Source organism: Ceratotherium simum, chromosome 23 (assembly GCF_057802395.1).
Source record: "Ceratotherium simum simum isolate JZ-2026a chromosome 23, ASM5780239v1, whole genome shotgun sequence".
NCBI classification, from domain to species: domain Eukaryota; kingdom Metazoa; phylum Chordata; class Mammalia; order Perissodactyla; family Rhinocerotidae; genus Ceratotherium; species Ceratotherium simum.
In genome coordinates this window covers 39,304,118-39,319,081 of record NC_141922.1, presented here as the reverse complement: position 1 = coordinate 39,319,081, position 14,964 = coordinate 39,304,118, and the positions used below count along the sequence as shown (strand labels likewise).

Sequence of the window (14,964 nt, the reverse complement as noted above, 5' to 3'; positions counted from 1 at the left end):
TAAAAAAAAATTCTTAAAGTTGTATGACTGTGGAAAGCAAAGTGCAAAACATTGTCTGCTGGAGCTTTCAATGTAAAGTAGATGTAATATGCAAGATAACTAGATCATTAACATTAGTGAGGGATGGGCTAAAGGATGGGCTAAATGTACCTGTATGGTTGCCAGATTTCTAAATACCACCTGAACTGGTACAGTGTAAACTCTAAATAGACTGAAAGTTTTTCTATATGTATTATTATCTCCTAGAATAACTACTAAAAATAAAATACAAAGAGCAAATATAGTAAGTATAGCAAAGATACAGAGATATAGCCAAAAAGAAAATAGATAAATTAAAATGAAATATTAAAAAATAATCAAAGGAAGTTAAGAAATGGTAACAGAGTTAGAAAAAACAGGGTAGAAATAGAAACAAAAATAAAACGGTAGGGGGCGGAGCCAGCTTTATCAATGATTACATTAAATGTTCGTGATCTTAACTAGGAGTGTTTAGATTAGGAATCAGAAAACTAAGGCCTGTAGGCCAAATTTGGCCACCTCATTTTTTACATATTACCTAAGATTGCTGTCATGCTACAGCTACAGAACTAAGTAGCAGTGACAGAGAACAATATGGCTCACAAAGCCTAGAATATTTACTGTTTAACCATTTACAGAAAAAGTTTGCTGACCCCTTGTTTAAACACTGCTATTAAAAGGCAAAGATTTGTAAAGTGGGGAAAAAAGCAAGACTGTACCTAAAAGAGAAACCCCTGAAATGTAAAGAAACAGATAGACTATAAATAAATGCACAGGAAAAAACGTAATGTACAAACAGCCTAAGAAGGCTGGACTTGCTAATTTTAATATCAAATAAAATAGACATAAAGAAAAAAGAGTATTACCTGAGATAGGGATATGAAACAAAAAGGGACAGAATTAAAGAAAAAAATAGATAATTCTATTCAATCATAGTAGAAAATTTTTATACCATCTCTCTTCAGCGATGATAAAACAACTAGATGAAAAATAAATAATTGGAGATATAAAAGATATGAAAAAAATAGATAATAACAATCATAGTAGGAAGTTTTTATAACACCTTTCTCAGCAATTGATAAAACAACTGGAAAAAATAAATAAATAATTGGAGATATAAAAGATGCCAACCCTGGTTGTCTAGTGGTTAAGATTCTGCACTTTCGCCTCCTGGGCTGGGTTTCCTGGTAAAGGAACCACACCACCTGTCTGTCAGTTTTCATACTGTGGCGACTGCATGTTGCTGTGATGCTAAAAGTTATGCTACTGGTATTTCAGATACCAGCAGGGTCACCTGTAGTGGACAGGTTCAGTGGAGCTTCCAGACTAAGTCAGACTGGCTCGCCACCCACTTCTGAAAAAGTTGGCCGTGAAAACCCTATGAATAGCAGGGGAGCATTGTCTGATATGGCACCGGAAGGTGAGAAGATGGTGCAAAAAGACCTGGCAGGGTTCCACTCTGCTGTACACAGGGTCGCTAGGAGTTGGAATCCAACTCAACAGCACTAACAACAAACTGGAAGATTTGAAAAACACTATGAACTCACCTTTATCTAATTAGCATTTATAGAACACTATATCTAACAACCATGGAATGCACATTTTATTCTGGTGTACATGGTCTCATTATGCTTAAGAGGATCAAAATCAATAAAGCATATTATTTAACCACAGTCAAATTATATTGGAAATCAATAATAAATTAACTAGAAAAATTATAAATATCTGGATATTAAACAGCATGCTCCTAAATAATCTGTGAGTCAAAGACAAAATTACTCGGAAATTAGAAAATATTTTGGTTGAATGACAGTAAAAAAGTAGATACAGCTAAAGTAGTGTTTAGAGGGAAACATAATTTTAAATACTTACATTAGAAAGGAAGAAAGATCTTAAATTGTCACTTAAGGCTCTACTTTAGGAAGCTAAGAAAAGAACAAGGTAAACCCAGAGTAAATAAAAGGAAGAAAATAAGAAAGATAAGAGCAGAGATGACTGGAACAGAAAAGAGAGAGAGAGAGAGAAAATACAAATCACCAATATCAGGAATGATGGAGGTTATACCACAGATCCCACAGACATTAAAAGCATAAGAGAATAATGAACAACTTTATGCCAACAAATGTGACAATTTAGATTAAATAGAAATTTTTATTGAAAAAGAACAGAAAATGATATAAGAAGAAATAGAAAATCTGAATAGCCCTATATATCTTTTAGAGAAATTGAATGTAATAGCAAAAATTTTCCTGTTAAAAAAACTTTAGGCCCAGTGGAGTGAATTCTATCAAATACTCAAAGAAAAAAATAATAGAAATTTTTCACATTTTTTCCCCCAGAAATCAAGAATGGATTTCTGCCCCACTTATTTTATGAAGCCAGCGTAACCCTATTACCAAATCCTGAAAAAGACAACAGAAGAAGGATTTAGAAATCAATATCCTTCATGAAAGTAGATGTAAAAATTCTTAACCAAATATTAGCAAATCAATATAACAATTAAAAAAGATAATACTCAGTAGGATTCCTCTAAGACATGCAGTTTGGTTTAATATTCAAAAATCATTTAATGTAATGTCATATTAATAAAACAATGGGGAAAAATCATATCATAATCTCAATAGATGGAGGTAAAACATTTAACAAAATTTGACAACCATTTGTAATAAAAACTCTCAGCAAATTACAAATATTAGAGAACTTTTTCAGACTGACGAAGGACATATGTGAGAAACCAAATATCATACTTAATGGTAAAATACTGAATTGTTTCCCACTGAGATCAGGAAAAAGCCCAGAATGTCTGCTCTCACCACCTGTTGTATATCATACTGGACGTCCTAGCCATTGCAATAAACCAAGCAAAAGAAATAAAAGGCAGAAAGATAAGAAAAGAAGTAAAACTATCCCTATTTGCATATGATAAAACATTTTGTAGAAAATTCTAGGGCCCTCCCCGTGGCTTAGTGGTTAAGTGCGCGCTCTGCTCCTGGCGGCCCAGGTTCGGATCCCGGGTGCGCACTGACTCACCGCTTCTCTGGCCATGCTGAGGCGGCATCCCACATACAGCAACTAGGAGGATGTGCAACTATGACATACAACTATCTACTGGGGCTTTAAGGGGAAAAAAAGGAGGAGGACTGGCAATAGATGTTAGCTCAGAGTCAGTCTTCCTCAGCAAAAAGAGGAGGATTAGTGTGGATCTTAGCTCAGGGCTGATCTTCCTCACAAAAAAAAAAAAAATTCTAGAGGAATCTAAGAAACTATTACTAGAACTAATAAACTTAGCAAAGATACAGGAGACAAGATTAATCTATAAAAATCAATTGTATTTTTATGTACTAGCAGCAAACAATTGGAAACTGGAATGAAATCAGTTCCATTTACATTGGTGCCAAGAAACATAAACAAATGAATCTAACAAAACATGTCCAAGACCTTTACCCTGAAAGCCACAAAGCATTGCTGAGAGAACTTAAAAAACACCTAACTGGAGAGATATACTTGTTCATAGATTGGAAGACTCAATATTGTTAAGATGGCAGCTCTCCCTAAATTCATCTTGATATTGGGGGCATAATCAAGTTTAAAAATATTTTCTCTTTGAAAGACACATTAAGATAGCAGAAAGCCAAACACTTGGAGAAAGTATTTGCAACACATTTATCAAACTGTTGTCCAGAATACGTAAAGAATTCCTTCTACTCGATAACATGAAGACAAAAACAATAAATAAAATAACATGAAGACAGATAATGGAGAAAAGATTTGAACAAACATTTACCACACAAGATATGTGACGGGTCAATAACCACAAGGAAAGATACTGAACATCATTCCTCATCAGGGAAAAACAAAACATGAAGACATACCACTATACACCTATTAGATTGACTAAAATAAAGTAGACTGAGTATTGTGAACCAACTGGAACTCCTTGTATACCACTGGTGGGAAAGTAAAAATTACATCATAACTTTGGAAACAACTTGGAAATTTCTTAAAAAGAAGAACACCCAGCCATTCCTTCCTAAGTATTTTCTCAGAGAAAAAAATATATATGTCCATGCAAAGACTTTTACGTGGGTGTATTTAGCAGCTTTATTTGTATAGCTAAAAACTGAACACAACCCAAATGTTCATCAGTGGGTGAATAATGAAGCAAATTATGGCCTATTCATACAATGTAATACTACTCAGCTGTAAAAAGGTCTGAATTACTGATAAAATGCAACATCATGGATGAATATTGCAATCATTATGCTGAATGAAGAAACCCAAGGCCGGCCCCGTGGCTTAGTGGTTAAGTGCGTGCGCTCCGCTACTGGCGGCCCGGGTTCGATCCCGGGCGCGCACCAACGCACTGCCTCTCTGGCCATGCTGAGGCCGCGTCCCACATACAGCAACTAGAAGGATGTGCAGCTATGACCTACAACTGTCTGCTGGGGCTTTGGGGGAAAAAATAAATAAATAAAATTATATATGAGAAACCCAGACAAAAAAAAGTACTTACTATATAATTCTATTTATACAAAATGCTAGAATATGCAAACAACTACATTGTGACAGAAAGCTGTTTCCTGGTTTCCTGGAGGCAGGGCAAGGAGAGGGAAGGATTAGGGACTGATAGGAAGGACAGATAATAAAGGGATATGAAGAAACTTTTGAAGATAAGGGAAAAAATGTTTTATTCATGGTTTATATTTAGTGGTAGTGCAATCCCTATATGACAGACAGCTAACTGCTTCTTGGAGTTGTCTACCAGAGACCTTATATTTTAGGGACTTATGAAAGATCATTATAGCCTTGGGAGGATTGTCCTACTCCACATGTTCTGGTTATCCGTAGCTATCCCAGCTGAAAATAAATTCTGTTACCGTTATTGTTTTAGCCTGGGACTCAATTATTATTAATTTTTAAAAACAATTTTTCTTTTATTTTGAGATACTCAGTAGTATTGTGATTTCTATGAATTGTATTAAGTCTAAGACTGTGGCTCAGAACTAGAGCTCTGGGATATCTTCTTCCAATATCTAGCTTGTTTGAAACTAAGCTCAGGTTTTGTTGTTGTTTAAATATAAACCAGTCCTAAGCAAAGTCATCACAAGCAAAGAGCTTATGTTTAGCCTGGTATTTTCTTCTTATGTCTGCTCTCTCGTTTTGGCCTTTCCTTCATCACTTAGCTCCCAGGGCCTCACTGCTTCTGCTCCCCGTATACTAAGGACGTTTTTTTGAGAATTAAACCAAGGCTGAGTGAATCTCGTGCCTTGAGAATCCCTTTTCACCAAAATGTAATAGTTCTCTCCTGTTCACTTAATTCTACTTTATCTTCTTGATAAATCCTCATAAACCAACTTCTGTTAAATTATTATCAGTTGCTATAACCAAAGTTGACCACAAAGTTGTTGGGAAGTTTAAGTGAGATATTTAGAAAAATACTTTGTAAGCTCTGAAATGTAATATGAATGTCATTTTGTTAGTTTGGATGGGCTGTCATGTAAAATATGAGACCCTCTTTGTAAATTGATATGAATATCCCTGGTAGAATGTGGTGGTATCCCTGAAGGGATAGGAAGCCACAGAACAATGTGGTACTTTGAAGAATCAATATGTACTCAAAGATTTGGTAAGGAGTTAATATCCTTGCATGCCAGATTAACCTAAATTTTAAAGATAAAACATGAGACTCCAAATAAACGTGAGTGGTTGCTTTAGGTTATGCTTCCAGACTCCCTCTGGATTCTGTTAAAATAACAAAGAATAACTTGATTTTTTTTCCCCAAGTGAATTCACCAAATATTTATCGCATACTACTTATCAGCCAGAGATGAGGGAAACAAAGATGAATAAGATAAATGCACGAAGAAGGCCGTGCCTACACACGTCATGATCCAACTGTTGAAAGCCAGATAAAGAGCAAATCTTGAAAGTATCATGAGAAAAATGACACATTACATACAAGAGAAGCAAGATTTGATTATTAGCTTACTTCTCATCAGAAACTATAGAATTCAGAAGAGCGGCATCTTTAAATTGTGAAAACAAAAAGTCTCTCAACCCAGAATTCTAAATTTAAAAAAAAGCAGCATCTATGAACGAAGACTAAATCAAGACATTTTTACATTCTACGTAGTAGAATCTATCACCAGTAGAACTGCACTCAAGAAATCCTAAAGGGGGCCGGCTCCGTGGCTTAGCGGTTAAGTGCGCATGCTCTGCTGCTGGCGGCCCCGGTTTGGAACCCCGGGCGCGCACTGACCACTGCTTCTCCGGCCATGCCGAGGCCGCGTCCCACATACAGCAACCAGAAGGGTGTGCAACTATGACATACAACTATCTACTGGGGCTTTGGGGGAAAAAAAAGGAGGAGGATTGGCAATAGATGTTAGCTCAGAGCTGGTCTTCCTCAGCAAAAAGAGGAGGATTAGCATGGATGTTAGCTCAGGGCTGATCTTCGTCACACATACACACACACACAAAAAAAAGAAATCCTAAAGGAAGTCATTCATGCTTATGGAAATGAAATCAGATGTTTGAGCATTGTTTCAAATTATTGGCCGTTGAGTTTGCTCTTTTGTGAATTGACAATTCATATTGTTTACATTAATTTGTATTTTCCTAATTACTAATAAGGTTGAGCAGTTTTAGAATGTTTATTGGCCAGTGAATTTGCTCTTTTATGAATTGATAAGTCATATCTGCCCAATTTTCTATTAAATTTCCTAGCAATTTGAAGAGCTTCCCTTATACTCTATGAATACAAACTATCTGTAATGCAGTTATTTGCCTTTTAACTTTATGGCATCTTTTGACAAAATCTTTCCTCTTTCTTAGTGAAATATATCTATATGTCTCTTTTTATTTTTTGGGTGTCCTACCTTATAAAAAAGAGTATTGTGGGCCTCTAAATACAAACTTCCACATGTCTATAGGATCCTAAAATTTCTTTAACTATTTTCAGTTTGTGTTTTAAGATTAATGACTCAAAATAAACCTCTTTCTTGTGAGTGGTTGCTCCCTAACCCATCTGTTTTTTTTGTTTTGTTTTTTGTGTTTTTGGAGAGACAATACATCTTGTCCTTTTTTGAATCATGGACTTCTTTGAGAATCTGATAAAAGCTATGAACCTTTTCCCCAGGGCAATGTATCTACCCACTCAATTTTGCATATATTATCAGAAGCTTTGTGGACTTTTGATTGTAGCCAGTGTTTAAGCTTCTTGATTCCATTTTAGGGAAATAATTCCTACTTAAATACCATTCTTCTGTTTTTCCATTAGAGTGACATCAGAAGTGTTTACCCTTGTACATTAATTAATTTGGTTCATTGTTGCTCAGATACAGAGCCCTCAGGTAGTTTACATACTTTAAAATATAGTGCAAGCTCAATCTTTAGGGCAGGCACAGAACAAAGTCATTGTCATGTGAGACATTGTTGTAGGTCTTTGTATCAACTATGGAAACCTAAACTACTATGTCAGTTCCTAGAACTCATTGCCATTCAAGGGACTTAGATGCTATAAATATTTAACCTGGTTGAATATTCAGAGTTTTTGTTCCTAGAAGTCATTTCCATCAACTCTTCCCTTCATCTTAACTGTTTTACCAAAGTTAGCCAATTCCCTTTAATGCCTTGAGACCCGTTCTCAGACCTTAAAAACTGTGTTTGTTCCAAAATTAAATGAGCCTGTAGAAGTCTCTCTTTAGTATAATAAAATTTCAGTTTTCCCTCAGCCAATAAATTGATATATTTTGTCTTCCTATAAGGAGTTCCCAGGAACATAAAAGTATCTTTGCATTTTGGGGTTTTAAAGTATGTGGAACTAGAGAAAGAGCGGGTTTTATGTTCCTTTCCTATCCATTTACTTTTAATTTTTATTGCTATAAGTTCTGTTCAGTTTTCACCAAGGAATGCAATTTGGCATTATTAAGAACACAAGCATTGAGTTCAGTCAAAACTGGATTTGTATTCTTGTACCACTCACTCATTTTTAATTTCTGTGAGTTGTTGATTTTCGTGTTTATCTTTTAAACCAAATTAGACTTGAAAAGTATAATGCTCTATATGAAAAGTTTTTTGTTTTTTGTTTTGGCAAAAACTCTTTCTTTTGAAACTGAGTTTTAATGATTCATAACAACCTGCCTGCCAAATGAAATAGCCTTTGTCAATTCATATTCACTTAGAGCTCTTTGCACTACTCAACGCGGATCAGTAATTGCTTGTTGAAATTCCATTCCTCCTTGGTTTCCATGGACATTGTATATCTATGGTTTTTCTTCTTCCTGTCTACCTTTATGATTATTCTTCTATCTCCTAATACCCTGGAAAACAAGTTGTTCCTCCCTAACTGGATAGGACTTTTCATTGCCCCTACATCATGTCTTGATCATTTCCTGCACTTGGGTTTTGCTGTTGCTATTCTTGTGACTGGAATGACATTTTGCACCCATCTAAATCCTGTCCCTCCTTCCTGAATGTATCTCCTTGAGGCTTATCTCAGCTTCTGCAGACCAATGAAGTCTCTTTTCTGATTGGTCATAGATTAAATGAGAAAATTTATGTGAAATTAATTTCTAAATGTTAAAATGTTAATTTTTGATATTCTATCAATATTTTATATTCAAGACCTTATTTATATTTAGACACCTTCATGCATAACCCATATAAAGCTCCCTCACATGGTATTCACTTTTTAGAGTTTTTTTGTAAGTTTTATTGGATTGTACTTAAATACAATAAACTGCACATGTTTAAATTACCTAATTTGATAAAATTTGGCATATGTACATCCATAAAATGAAACCATCCCCCACAATCAAGATAGTGCATAAATCCATCATCCTTGAAAGTTTCTTTGTGCCCCTTTGTAAACCTCCCTTTCACTCCTCCTTTCCATCCTAGGCAACCACTGATTCTGTCATTATAGATTAATTTTCGTTTGCTAGGATTCTCTATAAATAGAATCATACAGTTATATTCTCTCTCTTTTTTTTGTCTAGCTTCTTTTATACAGTGTAATTATAGATTAATCTTTGTTTTTTCTTGAATCCATAGTTTATTTCCTTATATTAAGTATCATTCTGTTGTATGTATATACTGTAAATTGGTCGTCTACTTACTGATGAACGTTTGAGATGTATTTTTAATTTTCGATGATTACAAATAAAACTGCTATGAATATGTGTATACAGGTCTTTGTGTAGACATAGATTTTCATTTTCCTGGGGAAATACTTAGGAGTGAAATGACTGGATCATATGGTAGGTTTATGTCTTTTTCAGAAACTGCCAAACTGTATTCTAAATTTTGCATTCCATCAGCAGTAACTGTCGGTTGTCATACTATATGTTGCTATGATGCTGAAAGCTGTGCTACCGGTATTTCAATACCAGCAGAGTCACCCATGGTGGACAGGTTTCAGCAGAGCTTCCAGACTAGGAAAAAGGACCTGGCCACTCATTTCTGAAAAAATTAGCCGTAGAAACCCTATGAATAGCCGTGGAGCATTGTCTGATACAGTGGCGGAAACTGATAGGGTGGCATAAAAACACTGGGCAGAGTTCCACACTGCTGTACAGAGAGTCGCTAGGAGTCAAAATCAACCCAACAGCACTAACTACAAATCAGGAGTAAATGAGAGTTTCAGTTGCTCTGCGTCCTCGCCAGTACACTTGGTATGGTTAGGCTTTTTAATTTTAGACATTTTATTAGATCTGTAGTGGTAGCTCACTGTGGTTTTAATTGGCATAGTTTTTAGTACAGCTTGAAGGACAAGAGTTGAACATTTATCTTCAAATTTTTTTCCTTTTTTTTTTAAACCTCTGAATTTGAGAAATCTGCATTCTATGATAGCAACTTTCTGCTTTGAAAATAAAAATACATTTAAAGTTTATGTCAGTGTTTGCTTGGCATGTTAAATACATGTGCTTGGTGATATTCATAAGCAATTAGTCAATGGTAACAATTGAAGATTAGAAGTAGTGACAATAAAAGCATCATCAATTCTCTTAAGTAAATAAACCTTATGCTCTTAGAAGTATTTAGAACTGTTTTCTTTGGTTTGTGCTTTCCTTTATTTGTCAGTTCTAGTTGTTTAAGAAAGAGTAAAATGATCGTTTTTAAAAATTTGGCTTGCAATAAAATTACTTCTTTTTAGAGAGAACTTATTCATGATTATGAAGGACAAAAGAATTTGAACTAAAATTTTTCTAAGAGGTTTTTTTTAAGATTTCTAGCCATTAGATTTTTTTTTTTTTTTAACCAAAAGAGCTATGCCCTGAGATTTGAGACTTCATCACATAGAAAGCAGGAGAAAACTATAACCCAAGTACTGTTTTCTATCAAATACGGATTGACAACAGTGTTTTTATGCATCTGTTCTGCCCACATAAGAAGCCAGTTTTATCATCTGGATGTGTCCTGGGGCTGAAACTTCTTATAAATATGAGAATTTCACTTTTTTTTTTTTAATGGCAAGCAGAATATGGTATCCAGCTGTGGATTTGCTTATATATTATGTTTGCATTTTTTTTCCCTGGGCTTGTTTTATACAGTATATGGCAATATGTTGTCATACAAATTCCATGATTAATGCTTATTTATGAAATCTTGTGTAAATATCTTAGAACTTAGTCAAACAATGTGCAAGTTAAATGGTTTTTTCTCTGAATATTGGAATGACAAATCCGAGGGGAATAGTAGGTTGGATAGTTTATGTTCTTTATCTATAGAAAAGTCTCATATATAACATTTTGCTTTTACTATTCTATGTTATATCCTTCTTTTTCACATTATTTTGCTGGGCAGGAAATCCAGTTTGACATTTATTCCTCAGAAAAATAGAATTTAAATGTATAAATCATTCAGAAATAAGAATGGTAATTATTTCATATATCACTAAATAATCATATTTACTAGGATATATTTGATTTCTAATTTTGATCCTGACCTCTGTTTAAGAGGCATTTCTTTGTGTTTATTTTATTATTCATGTATTAAAAGAAATCTGCTGTCCCATAATAAGCTGTTATATTAGCATTATTATCATATTAGTGTTATTTTCCCACAAAAATGCTAAATTGCTGATGAAATATCACAGTGTAAATAGGTGACAAATTTCAAGTGTGAATAAATTCATTATATCTATTTCAAATTCAAATGATAAAATGCTTAAAACAGTAAATTTGTTATAAGAATTCTTTTTCTCTGTATATCTCATCAGAATCATAGTGTCATGATAAAATATTCATGATCATATATGTAATAATTATAGTATATATGTAATATATAATAATTATGTATCATACATTATAGATCATGATGTAATATCATGGTCACTGATACATTGATAGATTTTTGTTTCGTATATTTTTGTTTGCCTGAACTTGTTTTAATTTTCTCACATTTAGTATTTTAGTCAGTTGTGACTACAAGTTGAAAAACTTGTTTTCCCTTTTTTTTCCTTCTACTCAGGTGCAGCTCTTATATGAGCTAACTGATATCATGAATAAGGTCTGGAATAAGATTCAGAAGAGAGGTAATCTCAGTCCTTCTTCAGCCTATCCAGAGACCATGGCAGGGCCTATTCCCAGTTCTCCAGTCAGAAGCAGTGTAGGCACAGCTCCTCCAGATACCAGCACATGCAGCCCATCTGCTGACGTTGGAACTACTACTGAGGTAAGTGTTTCTGAAAAAATCTGTTACCAAATGAAGGGTGATATATACTACAGAGTTCTGCACCAGGATTGAAAACGAAGATGACCTTACCTCTTTGGAAGCTGGCAGGTTCAGAGGCTCATGAGGAACTGTGGTAGCAGTGGCTGTGTATGACTGTTACCTTTATTTCCAAGTATTTTAATCACTTTCAGTTGGTAGTGGGGTAGTTCAGGACAGTGGGGTTCTATGAAATAGTAAAAACAGAGCCACAATAAAGGTATGTTTCCTCAGAAGTATGGAAACTCAGAAGCTGAGTGAAAAAGAGGCTTATGCTCCTCCTTCCCCTACCCTCTTTGCCTCTGCCTCTTTTTTGAACCAGGGTGTTATTGTTATCTGTAGATTAGTCGTTTTCAATCCTGTCAGACTCATAGCCTTCTTCTCCTTCTTTCTGATCATAAAAGCTTTTCTTTTCATTTTTAACACCCGAACATCACCCAATATGACAGTGCCCCTTTTTTATAACAAGTATTTTATAATGCCCCCTTTACTATTCTGAAATGAAAATAAAAATAATATAACCTACATATACATATAATTTCAAAGATATATAATATCTTAAATAAAATATAAAGGATAAAAGGAAAGTAATTTAAGGTACAATAATATATATTTCAATATATAATGCTCAGGCATGACCACATTAGAAGACATAATGAAGTAGTCAGGTAAATATAATTACTGTGAATGTGACTGATACAAATAGACTTGGTGCTGGTCTATATTAAATATCACAGTGGTATTGTTGTTGGTGGTGTGATTTTCTGAAATAGTGGCAAACTCTCGGTAAAGTTTCAAACAGAACAAAGTTCAGTCTTCCTTTTATTTCAGTACTTGCATTTCTGGAACACTTACTGTATAATAAAACGATGCAGAAATGCCAAAAAACTTGTGTTTAGACTTAAAACCTAATTCAGTTTTATGCCCAAATATTTTTAAACAGGATTTTCACCTGTGTGAATGTTAGTGAGATAATCTTCATTTTTCAAGACTGTCATATTCATCATAGGACCTATTGACTCCCTAACTCCTAACTCTTAAATGCTGGTAGTGACACCCAATTATTGAGTCGACCAAAAACAGGCTAATACAATTCCAAAACACCCCTGGGGGGCTGAACTTTCACCTCTGATAACTACTATAATAGATGGAGGTAGAAGTTAAATTTTTGTTTTTGCATGAAGACGTAATTTCCTCTGGCAACAAAGCTATTGGCAAAAGACAGAATGGGAGAAAGAATCAAGTAAAGAGGATGTTAATTTTTTTTCTTACAAATCAGTGAAGGCAAATAAACTCAGTTAAAAGGCCAATTTTTTTTTTACTTGCTCATAGGTTTACACATGTTTTAGTAGATCTCTTTGACCCCTGTACAAGCAACTTTTCTATCCCTGCTCATTCCAAATCTTAAGAAACACAATGACTTAAGTAATGGGGTTACTTTTTTTTTCCGCCTAAATGGCAAAGGTGGGGAATCTAGAAATGTGCCTTTATGAAGTCAATGGGGCATATCCCTTCTAGGGTAAAAGCAGTGAATTCTTTCTTGGGGATTCCTAATGTTGTTAGAATACAAAATCTCCTGCTGTAAAGAAACCTGTTTAACTTTATTGAATGCAGTAGTTTCCAAACTTATTTAACCAAAGACCCTTTTTTCATAGCCTTCATATCAATATTGCACAGAATACACTTTGTGAAATCCTATGGGACTTTGTGAAATCCTATGGGACATATGGCTGACTACTCAGCTACTCAGTTCTGAGTAAATCCTAGTGTTGTCCCTGTCTCATTTTCTCTCTCCATGTCTTTGAACTACTTTTTCTTTTTGCTTTGTTTTCTGTTTTTCCCCTCTTTTTTTCCTCTCTCATTAGCTCTTTGTGTTTTCTTTGTAGGTCATTTCCTCAGTTCCCTTTTTTTATTCCATTTTACAAAATCGCCCTTTAGCTATTTCTAATCCACTTGGTTTCAGTCAGTAGATGATAAAAGCAGGAGATTAGAGTGTGAGAGGAGAGAGAGGTTGGTGTTTTTCTTTCTGGTTCCCTCCCTGCTTTGGTCCCCTATATGGAAGACATCCATGACATTCTTCAGTCTGGTGAAGCCTCATGTGGATTGTCTCTTTGCTGAAGAAGCAACTCTTTTTGGCCCTAGGCCTTATAAAGGGTTCTTTAACTCAGGCTCTTAGCCTTGTCTCAAGTCCCAGAAGGAGTGTTAAAAATGTCATTGCTCAACCCCTAAACCCTTACCTGAGTTTGACATTGACATTTGCCACCATGGACTCAGTTCCCACTCGTTACCCTGACTGTATTTTCTCTTCATTTCTGACACGTCGAGATTTGCCTTTATTTAAGTTTAGCTATTCTACTAGTCGGGAAAAGATGGCATTCTCAAATTGGGCAGTTTTAGGAGAGTTTAATAAAAGGACAAAGGTGGTGACTGAAAAGGAAAACCACAGGAGATAGTACAGTACCTGGAACTGGTAACAGTGGGATGTTGTTGCTACCAATAGGCTTAAAGGTGGGGAGGGAAAGGTTATCAGAAGAGGGAATAAATACCCTGACTTCATTCTCCTCCCTCCTTCCTGTCTCCTGCCAGTGTTCTTCATTAGCTGAAATCAACCAGACACCAGAGGACAAGAATTTTTATACATGTCGTTCATATTGGTTAGCCTCTCAAGCACAGAGGGTGTTAAAGGATAGAAAGTAGATCAAGAAGGACAAAGAAAAGACATACAGCACTTTAATGTATTAAAACAAATTCTTATTGTATTTTATCCAGAATTTCTATGCTTTTGTAGTGGAAAAGGAAAATGTTCATTTCACCTTAGTCTGCCATGTTACTTGAATTATAATTTCTTTAACATCATTGAGTATTAAGAACCAGTCTTTTGACTGTTGAACCAATCTTTGTTTTTCTCACTCTGCCTTGTACATATTATGTTAGGTTTTCAATACCATCAATTAACTTTTTTTGGTGATTTTTTTTTTTGTGGTAAAATATAAGTAACATAAATTTACCATTTTAGCCATTTTTAAATGTGCAATTCAGTGACATTAAGTATATTTACAGTGTTGTGCAACTATGACCACTATCCACTTCCAGAATTTTTTCATCATTTCAAACCAAAACTCTGTACCCATTAAACAGTGACTCCCCATCCTTCCATTCTCTCATCACTGTCCTTGGGAACCTTTATCATACTTTCTGTCCCTGTGAATTTGCCTGCTCTGGGTACCTTATGTA

General features: G+C 34.9%; 1 protein-coding gene across 8 annotated transcripts in view; it reads left to right on the top strand.

Annotated features, from left to right (window-relative positions):
* The window catches only part of VPS13B (vacuolar protein sorting 13 homolog B), a 741,189-nt gene that overhangs the window by 374,215 nt on the left and 352,010 nt on the right, over positions 1–14,964 (top strand). For all 8 annotated transcript variants that reach the window (XM_087447588.1, XM_087447586.1, XM_087447584.1 and 5 more), the window contains one exon: positions 11,491–11,694. In XM_087447588.1, coding sequence (XP_087303714.1) covers positions 11,491–11,694 — 204 coding nt within the window. The remainder of the gene's footprint in view (positions 1–11,490; positions 11,695–14,964) is intronic.